Source organism: Zootoca vivipara, chromosome 5 (genome assembly GCF_963506605.1).
Source record: "Zootoca vivipara chromosome 5, rZooViv1.1, whole genome shotgun sequence".
NCBI classification, from domain to species: Eukaryota; Metazoa; Chordata; class Lepidosauria; order Squamata; family Lacertidae; genus Zootoca; species Zootoca vivipara.
In genome coordinates this window covers 4327164-4340508 of record NC_083280.1, presented here as the reverse complement: position 1 = coordinate 4340508, position 13345 = coordinate 4327164, and the positions used below count along the sequence as shown (strand labels likewise).

General features: G+C 49.6%; 1 protein-coding gene and 1 long non-coding RNA gene across 4 annotated transcripts in view; one reads left to right on the top strand and one right to left on the bottom strand.

Annotated features, from left to right (window-relative positions):
* The window catches only part of PCYT1A (phosphate cytidylyltransferase 1A, choline), a 30503-nt gene that overhangs the window by 6103 nt on the left and 11055 nt on the right, over positions 1–13345 (bottom strand). For all 3 annotated transcript variants that reach the window (XM_060274271.1, XM_035133242.2, XM_035133243.2), the window contains exons 2-8: positions 9165–9317; positions 6514–6613; positions 3491–3607; positions 1797–1948; positions 1383–1461; positions 623–765; positions 75–263 (exon numbers count right to left, since the gene is read on the bottom strand). In XM_060274271.1, the coding sequence (XP_060130254.1) occupies positions 75–263; positions 623–765; positions 1383–1461; positions 1797–1948; positions 3491–3607; positions 6514–6613; positions 9165–9281 (897 nt within the window). In that variant the 5' untranslated portion in view covers positions 9282–9317. The remainder of the gene's footprint in view (positions 1–74; positions 264–622; positions 766–1382; positions 1462–1796; positions 1949–3490; positions 3608–6513; positions 6614–9164; positions 9318–13345) is intronic.
* On the top strand, positions 9311–13188 carry LOC132592133 (uncharacterized). The gene is made up of 2 exons (XR_009557548.1): positions 9311–10178; positions 11964–13188. It is a non-coding gene; the product is annotated as an uncharacterized LOC132592133 (long non-coding RNA).

Here is a 13345-nt window from a genome sequence, read left to right as displayed (position 1 = left end):
GGCAACCCCGTGGGCACGCAAGCCCTGAGACTAGGCAGAGGAGCGGATGGCGTCTGACCCTGCTGCCTCCTTACCAGAGCTCCTTCGGGGCCAAACATCTCCAGGAAGTTGCCAATGAACTCGCGGGACTTCTCTTCCCATTTCTGGATGAGGTCGATGCTTTTTTCCTCCACTTTCTGCACAAACTCCTTGGACTTCTCCTCGACGTCCTTCACCCTCTTCTTCACTTTGTCCACCCGCTCTTGCAAGTGGTACTTCTTCTCCTGCAAAAAAATAGAGAGAGGCCGGCATTGGGGGGGGGGGGCTAAGTTGGTGGCATCCTCTGAAAAACGGAAGCCTTAGAAGGGCCAAATTCTGCATGCAGAAAACACCTCGGTCTGTCACAGACTCAAAGCAGGTGCAGAAATGTGTTTCTTTGGGTGGCAAGATCTGGATTTCGTGGGATTTGGGGTCTTCCGGAAAGGCCATGTTCGTCCTCTTGCCACCTGATCTGTTTAATAAGGTGGGGGTGGGGTGGGGGTTTGAACCTGGGGCTTCCTGCATGAAAATGGGACCCTCCCTTCGTTTGCAGCCAGGCGACCCAAAGAAGTCTGTGCACAGAGAACAGGGTCCCTGGACTCACGTTGATGAAGCTGACGTTGAGCTCCTTAGCCGTGTAGCCTCTCTGCAGGTTCCGCCGGGCGTAGACGTCGTAGTCGCGGACAATGCGAGTGATGATATCCGACGTGGAAATCCCTTCGGTTCTCTGAGTCGGTGCGAACATTCCTGCAAGCAGATGGAGAGAGGGTTTGGCGGGCAGTCAGTCGACCCAAGGCGGCTCAGTGCACGTGGCGACATGATGCAATCTGGAAAGGCCCTGTACCTTTCTTGGAGGCTTGCAATTGGCATGATGAGAAAGACTGGGGACGTTGGGTGGGGAGGAAGGGAAAGGAGGAGGAAGCAGGTTCGGGCTACCCAGCTCCCAACCACTGTGTTCCCCTCCCACCTGAATTCACTGCTCTCCAATGGCCCATCTAGTCCAGCATTGGCCAAACAGATGCCCATTATGGGAAGCCTGGAAGCAGGATTTGAGCGCAAGAGCAACCCTCCCCTCCTGTGGTTTCCAGCAACTGGTATTCAGAAGCATCGCTGCCTCTGACCTCATGGCTAGCCGACCCTGACAGTCCTATCCTCTAGAGCAGTTTCCCAAACTTGGGTCTCCAGCTGCTTTTGGACTACAGTTCCCATCATCCCTGCCCACGATTGGGAAAGCCTGTTCTAGAAGCACGTAGGGAAATGAAGAGGTTCTGCACAACGCTGGCTTGGAGGGGAGCCAGCCCCAAGCCTGCCCAGAGGGGATGGCGGGAGGGCTGGGTGGTTCTGCCGCAGAGACACAAGCTCACCTGCTTCTTTTATGTGCTTGTAGACATCGTCACTGCCGGCAGAGGAATAGGGGATGTCGTCGTGGGCAACAAAGTCGATCTGTGGGATCGGACAGCAAGAGCCGTTAGCAAAACAGCGGAGTCTGGGCAGCAGAGACGAGGTAGCAGCAGAACCCGCCGAAGGCACAAGAGAGGCCAAAGCGACCGGTGGATGAGGGCGCCAAGCAGTGACTGGCACAGAGACATGGAGCAAGGAAGGCCTTTCAGCCCTGCTGCCACTGGGGCGCCCCCATCAGAGGGCAGGAAGATTGGAGCCTGGCTCCCTTTTTGACACAGCTCCGAGAATCCCACTTGGCCGTAAGGCTAAGGACTGGAAGAGCTCCAGGGGACCCAGGCCCCTTCCCTCCAAACCACCTTTCAAAGAGGCTCTTTTACCCTGTGCTCAGCCAAAAACTCGGGCGTCAGGGTCCACGGGGCGTTCCTCACCACCTCGTCCACGTAGCGGCAGTGCTGCACGGCGTCGTAGCGCTCGGCCTCGTTCATCACCGTGAAGCCCTTGAAGTTGTGCGTCAGCTCGTCGCTGCAGACTGCAATCGTGGAAACAGCAACGGGGTGAGAACATGAGCCCTGAGCCTCTTAAGCAACCCTGCCCGTCCTCGTTGGGGCGCCTCCTCCCCGGAGCTCCCGCCTAGGACACCCCGTGGTGTCACAGCACCATCTAGGAAAGGGCTGCAGCTCAGGGACATCTGTGCTGCATGCAGAAGGCTCTGGGGTGAAGCCCTGACATCTCCGGGTAGGGCTGGGAGAGACCCCCTGCCTGAAAACCCCACAGAGCCGCTGCCGATCAGTGCAGACAGTATTGAGTTAGATGGACCACAGGTCTGATTCAGGAAATGGCACCTTCCCAGGGAGCTGGGTACGTTTAGCCTGGATAAGAGGAGATGTAGAGGAGATATGATAGCCACCTTCAAATATCTAAAGGGCTGTCGTGTGGAAGATGAAGCAAGCTTGTTCTCTCCTCTGGAGGACGGGACTTGAACCAATGGATTAAAGTTACAAGAAAGTAGATTCTTGTAAGAAGAAGAACATTCTGACAGTAAGGGCTGTTTGGCAGTGGAATGGATTTCCTCTGGAGGTTGTGGACTCTCCTTCCTTGGAGGTTCTCCAGCAGAGGTTGGATGGCCATCTGTCTTGGGTGATTTAACTGAGTTTCCTGCATTGCAGGGGGTTGGACTAAATGACTCTCAGGGTCCCTTCCAACTCTATGATTCTATGATTTTGGCTTAACCCCTCAAACTACATCTCCGGCTGAAACAAGGTGCACATGCTCCCATCAACACCTTCCCTCCCCCCAACACTTCTACGTTTAATATTCCTGGGACAAAGGGCTGAGTTTTGCTTTTTCAGAAATCTCCGCAAGCCACTGTATACAAGGAATTGCACTTTTTGGAATAGCAGTATGTATCACTTCAAGAACTGCATAAACATTCAGAAATAAACTGTACAGAGAGCTAACTGCACAATAAAATTTTGCTAAAACGCTACAAAGTCAAGACGGTATCTCAGGAAAAGGAAGAAGGAAGCTTTGCCTGGCATCTGGACCCCAGTGAGGGAATAGCCTCCCTTGTGACATCTGGCCAGGTGGAACAGACAAAAGGCAGCAGCGTATAAAGACAGGCCAATATAGCCAACACACGACTGCCATGATGGCCAACTTAGAGAGGGGCCCACTTTCGCATTGGACACACTTTAATGGAATGAAATCTGAATTGATTTCAAATGGCAATGGAACGCATACTGACTTGTTCATTTTTGTTGCACAGGTGATTCAGATCAGCTATGGATTCGATCAGTTTCAACTTAACACTTTCTGGGGTCCTGCGTTTTAGACAAGCCTCCTTGGCTGTCTTCTGGGCCATGTTTTTCCTCCAGGGGAAAAAGTACTCTCTCTTGTCTGCTCTGAATCTTCTGCCGAATCAAGATCCCTGGGTAAATCTAACCAAGTTCTAGCGTTATGAGAGAGGAAGGGAAAATTTCTCTCTACCTGCTTCTTACATATCATGCGTGGTTCCCCCAGCCAGGTAGCTTTCCTCCAAAATGTTTATGGAGTCAAAGGAGCTCTGCCTTACCCCCTACAATCAGGTACGTGTTTGGGAAGAGGTTTTTCGCCTGCATCAAGGCCCGTGCATGCCCAGAGTGGAAAAGGTCAAATATTCCGTCGGCGTAAACCCTGACTGGTCTGTCCACTAAGAAGAGGAAAAAGGAAAATGCTTGTTAGTGAGATGTTCCAACCCCAAATCCAAGATTGTGTCTGCTAAACTAGAGTGGTTCTCTTTGTGGTGACTTGAAGAACAGCTTCCTTCATTCAAGTCCTCAGAGTTCCTGGTTGCAGGCAAATCCACAGAGACAATGGCTTCAAGTTACAAGAAAGGAGATTCCCAAGGAGAGCAAGAGCTGTTCGACAGCGGAATAGTCTCCCTTGGGACTCTTCCTCCTTGGAGGTTTTTAAGAAGAGGTTGGATGGCCATCTGTCTTGGATGCTTTAGCTGAGATTCCTACAAATTGCAGGGGGTTGGACTAGATGACCCTCGGGGGTCACTTCCAACTCTATGACACAGTCAGACCTGGAGCCTTTGCAAAAGTAGCAGCAATCAATCAATCAATCAATCAATCAGGGCAGGCGAGCAAGGAGACTTCCCTCTTCTCCAGCTTCAGCTCCTTGGTGCATCAGCAATAAGGACCCCTTTGGCTGTAATGCCTTTCGGGCACTGATTAGATTTTCACTGGTCACAAGAGATCTACTCAAATAGGGAATCTCCAGGGAATCTCAGCATATGAAGTACACCTGGAAAAACAGGTCTGATATTTTGGGAACCAGCATAATTGCAAGCAACTCCGCCCTGCTGTAAACTCAACCACGCACCCCCTTCCACATGCGGCTGTGTCTCACAGCTCCAACATGCGCAGGAAGGATATCCATGTGCAAGGGGGACCCATGCTTTGAGGAAATCGGGGAGACCGACCAAATTCCTATGGAGTCAGTGACGGCCACCCAGTGACGGCCACCCAGCTTTAAATGAGGATTAAACAAATGCATGCAAGTTAAGTCTACCAAGAGCTAGGAGCCACAATGCTTATGTTCTTCCTCGGCCGTTGGTTGGATGCCGGTTGCTGGGAACCCCGGGACGCAAGACTTGCTCTTGCTCCCAGGCCCCGTTTGTGGGCTTCCTGCAGGAATCTGACTGGGCACAGTCCGGAGTGCCGGACGAGGTGAGCCTTTGGCCTGACCTGGCAGGCTCTCCTTATGTTTGTACAAATGAACATGGCCCAAAGCGCCAAACTGCCCGTGACCCCCAGTTCAAGGCTAAATCAGGGCTGTTTATCAAGCCTGGAAGCCTGCAGATAAGGATGTAAGGGAAGCCTGCTGGATCAGGTCAGTGGCCCCTGTCCAGCAGCTTGCTCTGACAGTGGCCAGATTCCTGTGCGAAGCCCACAAGCAGGATCCGAGAGCAGGGACAACTGTCATTTTGAGCCATAACACCTCCAACAGGGCAGGCAAACCGGAGCCATTGTGACTAGCAGCCATCACGAGCCTTTCCCTCCTCCATGAATTGGTGGAGTTCCCTTTTAAAGCCACCCGAGGTGGTGGCCACCCCTGCCTCCTGGGGGAGTGAGTTCCAAAGATTAACTCTGTGCTCTGCAAATGGTCTTGAACGTGGGACCTTGGGGGTGACAGGCAGGGATTCACCCTGTGCTCCACTGCCCAGCTGTGGCCAAAGAAAGGAACAGGAGGGAAACTGGCCAAGGAAGCCTCCTGCATTGCAGGGGGTTGGACTAATGACCCTTGGGGGGACCATCCAGCTGTAGGGAGCTAGCATTCCTTGCTTGCTGCTCTGAGCGACTGGGGAGCCTCGTCTGGCTCAATGCCTCCTCTCCCCGATCCTCTGCCTTTTCCTTGCTCTCTGATACACAGGAGCCAGGCACCGCCCACCTGCTGAGGCCACAAAGCCGCTCTTTGATCTGATAGACTGAAAGGGCAGGCTCAGCCTCACCTCCCATGACTTCTCAGGTATTAGCAGAGAGATTAAGGGGATTTCGTAGCTGCATTGTGAAAGTGGGGCTGGGTGAAGCAGAGGTGGGGCTCTGCACTTTGCCCTCAAGTCAGCAGAAGGGAGCCCAGAGGCAACCCCTCCCTTTGCCTTCCTGAACTCTTGACTGGGGATTAGGAGGGCAAATCTCTGCTGAGAAGGAAGCTGGGAAGGCGGGGGGGGGGGAGCATCTTGCTAAAGGCTGCTCCAGTTTTGATAGATCCAGAAGGGCATTTCGATAAGAAATAAATAAATAAGAAATAAATATAGCCCTTTGAGATCACAGCATCCTTGATAGAGACCATGAGCGAGTGTGGGAGCAGCTATTGTGTTTTGCTATATATATATGGACCTCTCAGTTGGCACCCACCCAGAAGGGGTGGAGAAGGGAATAGGGGAGAAAGATGAGGGGATTATAATAAATGTAGTGGTTTGGGTTGGAGTAGGACCTTGGAGACTAGGGTTCAAAACCCCACTCGGCCCTGAAGCTCACTGAAGAAGAAGAAGAAGAAGAAGAGTTTGGATTTGATATCCCGCTTTATCACTACCCGAAGGAGTCTCAAAGCGGCTAACATTCTCCTTTCCCCTCCTCCCCCACAACAGACATCCTGTGAGGTGGGTGGGGCTGAGAGACTTCAGAGAAGTGTGACTAGCCCAAGGTCACCCAGCAGCTGCATGTGGAGGAGCGGAGACTCGAACCCGGCTTCCCAGATTACGAGTCTACCACTCTTAACCACTACACCACACTGGCTCTCCACTACACCACACTGGGTGATCTTGGGTGCCTGTCACTGCCTCTCAAACTAACCTACCTCACAGGGCTGTTGTGATGATTAATTGAAAAGGGAGGGAACTATGTAATCCCGCCTTGAGCTCCTTGGAGAAGGTGGGGCATAAAAGCAGTAAATCATCATCATCATCTCCAGGTTTTGATGTCAAAAAAGATGCTTACCTTTTCTCACCCATAAACCACAGGTCCCTTCAAGTCACCGCTGAGAGGGGCTAGACAGAAATAAATCCCTCTCCCCACTTACTCTAAACTGGGCGCTTTGAGAATGACTTACCTGGCGTCCCCCTTAAGGCTTCATCAAACGTCACTCGGGTGTAGGGCTTGCTGTAGTCCACTTCAAGCTCATCGGAAAATGGAGCCGGCTCCCTGAGACCCTAAATTATAAAAGGATATCAAGAAAGTAGGTGAGCTTTAACACACGAGGGGTGAAAGGGCATCTGGATTCAGCACTGAATCAGACCTGAAAACAGACCAAACAGGCCCCAGGCCCAAGGATATGGAAGGACTGCAGCAAGTGGGTGTCTAAAGGGGTCACAGAGCTCACGCTTTCAGAGAACTCCACGTCCACGTCATCCAATGAAGGTGACTGTTGGGAGATTCAGGACAGACTACAGAAAGCCCTTCTTCATGCAGCGCGTAGTCAAGAAGGATACAGACAAGCTGGAACGTGTCCAGAAGAGGGCAACCAAAATGGTCAAAGGCCTGGAAACGATGCCTTATGAGGAACGGCTTAGGGAGCTGGGTATGTTTAGCCTGGAGAAGAGAAGGTTAAGGGGTGATATGACAGCCATGTTCAAATATATGAAAGGATGTCATATGGAGGAGGGAGAAAGGTTGTTTTCTGCTGCTCCAGAGAAGCGGACACGGAGCAATGGATTCAAACCTCAAGAAAGAAGATTCCACCTAAACATTAGGAAGAACTTCCTGACAGTAAGAGCTGTTCGGCAGTGGAATTTGCTACCAAGGAGTGTGGTGGAGTCTCCTTCTTTGGAGGTCTTTAAGCAGAGGCTTGACAGGCATATGTCAAGAATGCTTTGATGGTGTTTGCTGCTTGGCAGGGGGTTGGACTGGATGGCCCTTGTGGTCTCTTCCAACTCTATGATTCTATGATTCTAACTACGGAACTCACTCCCACCAGGATGCGACGATGGCCACCAGCCTGGATGGCTTTAAAAGATGAGACCAATTCGTGGGAGATATGGCTATCAAAGACGGACGCCTTCTCTCTCCACTATCAGGAGGCAGCATGCCTCTGAATGCCAGTTGCTGGAAGTCACAAGAGCGGAGGAGCTGCTGCCGCTGCTGCACTCAGGCCCTGCCTGGGGGATTTGCAGAAGCACCTTGCTGGCCCCTGTGAGAACAGGATGCTGGACTAGATGGGCCACTGGCCTGATTCAGCTACAGGGCTCTTCTGTTCCTGGGTAGCAGGAATGTCATTTGCCCGTTGTTTTGAAGAGCCACTGCCAGTCTGAGCACAGGATGAGACGGCCCAGTGACCCAATGTTCGAAAACCGAGGTGCAAAGGGTTGGCTGCAAGTTCAATTGGAAAAATTGAAAAACACGCAACAGAAGCTGTTTGACTTCCGAGGCACGTTCAAAAATGGAAGCAACTACTTCCGGGTTTTCGGCGTTTGAAAACTGAAACGTTCGGCTTCCGAGACGCTCAAAAAACAAGGCACCGCTGTATTTGCAATTCAGCTTCTCTTGCTGTGGAACCTGAGAACTAATTCCACATAAAATCTAGAGATTCTGAAGGTTTCATATACCACTGTTGTCTTATTCTTTTTTTTTGAAACAAACAAAGAAACTCTTTTGTCTCTTTTCTCTCTCTCCCCATTCTCCGCTGCCACCCCTTTCTTGTCCCAAGTGTACAGAAGTCTAAGAACTCTAAAATGGGGCTGAGCAGGCTCACTGGTCCCAGGAGCCCTGGAATCTTGATTGTGAAGCTGGAAAAGAAAATGGGAGAGCCTTTCACACACCCCTTCCTTGCCCAACTGCAACACAACAGCCCTGCAGTGCTAACAGTTGGGATTCACTCTCTGGCAGTTGCTGCCGCCCCCGCCGCCCTATTTTAGTCACCTCCACTCCTTCTCTAAAGCCATGGCTAGCAGGCTGGCATTCAGGAGCAGCAACACATCCTGTTTGGGGCCGGGGATGCATTGCAACCTTTTGTTGCGGTATGTAGTTGTTAAGAACGATGCTGCCTGCGGGACTGAGACAGTCCACTTGGAGAGATTCAAGCTCCACAACCGCTTCGCAGCCCTGCTTTCCGCTTTGGGCCAGAGGCACAGCCAGTGACCAGAGGAGAGACGGCCGAGAAGGGCAAAGCGCTGCAATCCGATATGAGGAAAGAAGGTTACCGGGTGCATCAGCTGAGAAGTCCTGATCTGAGATGACAGCTAGAGAGAATGATTGCTAGGATAAGGGATTCTTCTCCTGAGAAGGGACAGTAGGCAGCCATCACATTACAGCAGCCTTTGCCAACCTGGCACCATCCTGATGTTTTGGACTACAACTCCCATCAGCCCTTGCCAGCAGGGACATAGCATGCCTGGGCTGGCGTGAGTGTGGCTGTGAAAGCTGGGGCTGATGGGAGTTGTGGTTCAAAGCATTTGGAGGGCACTGGATTGGCAAAGGCGACATTATGCACATTAGGCAAGGTCTGGAATCACTTTGGCACAATGTGTAATCCAGAGCCCTGGCTGTTAAAAGAACCAGGAAGCAAAACAGCAATGCCCACAATTCTGATACTGCTTTAAAAACAAAACAAAAAAACCACCTTTAAAATCTGCCCTTGGTAAATGTTAAGTTAGCCGAAGAGGGTTGCATTTGGCACTGTAAGGGCTGGAGTTCAGCAAGCGTCATCCAGCTCTTCTGCAAGTTAAACATTAAGCAGAAACCTCCTGCCATTTTTCTTTTACTTACCAAGCAGTTCCGCGGCATTTTGGAGGGGATGCCATCCGCTTCGGCCGCCCCGTTGGGGCCCACCCCTTCTTTTCTCCTCTTCCTGGAATTCAGCCTGGCTGAGCCCTGGGGTTCCATCCCGCGAATTGCGTCCGGGAGCTCGGCTGGAAAGACCTGTGGGAACGAATGAGGCGTGGTTGTTTTTTAAAATTAAAAAAAGAAGGGTGGGGGGAACCAGCAACCAGAAAAGGACTCTGTGTGTAGTGGGTTGATCAGAGGAGCAGATCGTCTGAGCTGCCAACAGCCAGCAGCCTTTCTAGCGGAAGAGGCTCAAGGTGGGAATGTTTTGAGTCCTCCTCTGAGCCGCCTCTTATCTGCCATAGTGACAAGAGGGCAGTAAAAACCAGCTGGCAGCCAGGAAGGTCTTTCTCCCATGACCCAGCAGGAATGCAAGAACAGAGAGAGAAGGGGGTGTGGACAGAGAGCACTCAGTGGCAGGCCTTATTTTAGCACTCGGTTAAAAGCAACCGGTGGGCAAAAGATTGAGCTGTCGGTTTGGGGGGAGGGTGGACAGGACAAAGCAGAGACCTTAATCAAAATGAGCCAAGGACCTGTCTCTTCCAAAGGTCCGAGCAACATGGCAAAACCTTTACAGCTTCCTCTGCAGTTGCAGGATTCCCTGACTCTCTTCTACAGAGGAACATTGGAACCACAGTGAATGAGCAGGCTTCTTACTGGCCGCTGCACAATGAGCGGTAGCTCAGCAATGGAAGAACCAGCCTGAAATGCCCCTCAAGATATGGGGAAATAGTATATGGGGTACAGCAATGTCTGAGCGACTCACTAGACACAGGAAGGCAATTAAAGGCATAACGAATAGAGGCACCTTCCAAGAAACCTTTCTTGAACTATGTGAATGACTAAAATCAAGACCTTCTTACACCAACTGCTCAATAGTCTCAGTGGAGAGGTTATGCTAAGTAATCTGTTTGAATGTTGAATGTGTCAAACAAACACAGTTAGCTATACTGCTGGGTAAGTGTTTAATGGTTGTTGTATTTGTATAAAAACCAATGAAAATTGTTTTTTTTAAATAAATAAATAATAGAAGTTGGAAGATTAGTTGTTGAAAGATTTAGGAAAGGTAAAAGAAAGTACAGTGGTACCTTGGTTCCCGAATGGCTTAGTTGCCGAATAAATCGGCTCCCAAACGCCGCAAACCCGGAAGTGAGTGTTCCAGTTTGCGAACATTTTTCACGGCTTCTGTTGAGTGCAGGAAGCTCCTGCAGCCAATCAGAAGCTGCACCTTGGTTTTTGAATGGTTTCGGGAGTCGAAAGGACTCCCGGAACAGATTAAGTTCGAGAACCAAGGTACCACTGTATACTTCATTATGCAGCACATAGTCAAACTAGGGAACTCATTTCCACATGAGGCTGTGACGGCTACTAACTTGGATGGCTTTAAAAAAGGATTAGACAAACACACAGAGGAGAGGGCTATTGGAGGCTATTAGCTCACTCTCCTAAGAGCACTTCCAAAATGAGGAGATGCAACCATTTCCTCCTTCTGGATTCTGTTGGCAGAAATTTCCCTGCCCCATATAACCATGAGCAGCTCATTAAATGTCTCATTTTGTGCAAAAGTTCTGCAGTGAGCTGTTGGGAAGAGGCAAAACTACAAACCGCTGCAGGCACACCATTGTTTTAGATAGGAAAGGCTAATAGCCCTGTGAACCTATTGCCTGAGGGCATTTCAATCCTGCATTCCTTACTATGCATAACTTACAATAGCCTGGTTAACATGCAACAAACCATGAATTAACAATGGGTTACGACAGGATCAAACAAACAATGGCTTGCGTGGGGTGGATGAACAAACCAAGGTCAAGGATCTGCAGGAAGCCAATCCATGGTTAAAACAAAACAAGCCAACAATAAATCATAGCTTCAGATCACGGTGTGTTGGCAATAAACAAATCATAGTTCAGCTGCTGGGCAGAGTTCACACATAATGCTAAGCCATGCTTTAATAAACCATAACTTTAAAAACAGTGGCTTAGCGTTATGTCTGAACTAGACCAGTATAGGTCAAGACCCGCTGCATCCTGAGAAACAGAGTTCAGCTTCAGCTAAAAACCCAGAAGAGGTGTTAACCCCACCCCACCCCCGACTGCAAAAGCTGACAGCACCACCCTCCCAACCTCAGTCATAAGGAAAATGGGCCTAATAATCTTATGCAGATTGTTGCAGAACCAGATAGCTCCTCTAAGTCCAGCATCCTTTTTTCAACAGTAGCCCAAGATCGATTTAACTCCAAGCAATATAATATCAATAGTCATGCTGACTATTTAAGTAAGCAATGGGGGGGGGGGAGGCCAATTAACTGATTTAAATCCAGTTTTCCATTTATATGTCTTCAAATATTTGTTTCCTAAACAGTGGTGCAAATCTGAACACTAAGCCACGCCAATTCAACAGCAGAATATTTGTACAGTGGTACCTTGGTTTACAAACTTAATCCGTTCCGGAAGTCCGTTCTTAAACCAAAGCGTTCTTAAACCAAGGCGTGCTTTCCCATGGCAGCCGGGGGACTCAATTTACAAATGGAAAACATTCAACAGGAAGCAAAACATGTTCTTATTCCAAGGCAAAGTTCACAAACCAAAACACCTACTTCCGGGTTTGCAGCGTTCTTAATCCCAGTTGTTCATAAACTAAGCTGTTCTTAAACCAAGGTACCACTGTATAGAAGGTTTTGCCCTGACCTTGCATCTTTTTGAGGCACTGCTAAATTTTGCACACTTTCTCTTTAACTTACAGAGGATATGTCTTTAGAATATTCCCAAAATGGGTCTCTCCTAAAACCAGCACACACAACTTTTTGTGAGGCTAAATACAAGAACATAGGAACGACAAGCCTGGCTCGTCTCGCTCTGCCTTGGCCCATCACGGCTCTCTTCAAGGTGTTTAATGTACACCACTTAACTTGTTTTGCCAGTACATTAACCACTTGGGAATCGGTTCACACCCACTCCAACTTCTTTTTGCTGGATCTCATGTTTACGGCATCTTAAAAAGCAGAGACATCACCTTGCCGACAAAGGTCCGTATAGTTAAAGCTATGGTTTTCCCAGTAGTGATGTATGGAAGTGAGAGCTGGACCATGAAGAAGGCTGATCGCTGAAGAATTGATGCTTTTGAATTATGGTGCTGGAGGAGACTCTTGAGAGTCCCATGGACTGCAAGAAGATCAAACCTCTCCATTCTGAAGGAAATCAGCCCTGAGTGCTCCCTGGAAGGACGTGAAGCTGAGGCTCCAATACTTTGGCCACCTCATGAGAAGAGAAGAATCCTTGGAAAAGACCCTGATGTTGGGAAAGATGGAGGGCACAAGGAGAAGGGGACGACAGAGGACGAGATGGTTGGACAGTGTTCTCGAAGCTACGAACATGAGTTTGACCAAACTGCGTGAGGCAGTGCAAGACAGGAGTGCCTGGCGTGCTCTGGTCCATGGGGAAGACATGACTAAACGACTAAACATCAAAAAGTTTATGGTGCTGTGACACAACCACCCCTTGCATTCTGGTCTCACTTTATGAGACAGAGATCAGGTAACCTCAGGCCTCTCTCTGTCTGGTCACCAGAACTAGCCACACTCCTCCCTGGACCACAGCTCAGTGGTAGAGCATCTGCTACCGGTACTTGCAACCAAGTGAAGATGCCTGGGCACCAGGATCTTGACTGTTTTCACACACTAATGCCCCATCCTGTAGAATTCTATCAGTTATATTTTATCTGCACAATTAGAATGAATTTCTGGAACCAAAATGCTTTTTCTGTGCAGCCTGAACAGGAGCAGTCGCCATTAAGAAAAAGAGGTCGAAATAGGCCAATATATATACAGACTGTCCCTAGATAAAGCGACTTTTCTTCTTTAAGTTCTCAGAGGTCTTAACTTAGCTCAGGGTTGTCATCTGAACTAGCCAGATGTTTAACTGAGAATGATTCACAGTAGGTTCATCATTTGAAAAATAAAACTTTAGAGCAGTCTTGCCCAAAAATGGCAACTAGAAAGATGGAACCCATGGGCCTTGTCCGTGCTTCTGGAGTGAAGCCCAACGTATCTGGAAAAGAGAAGAACTTTGCATACCTTGGAACAGAGGGAAACAGGAGGTTTGAAAGACAGAGGCAGAAACTGGTTC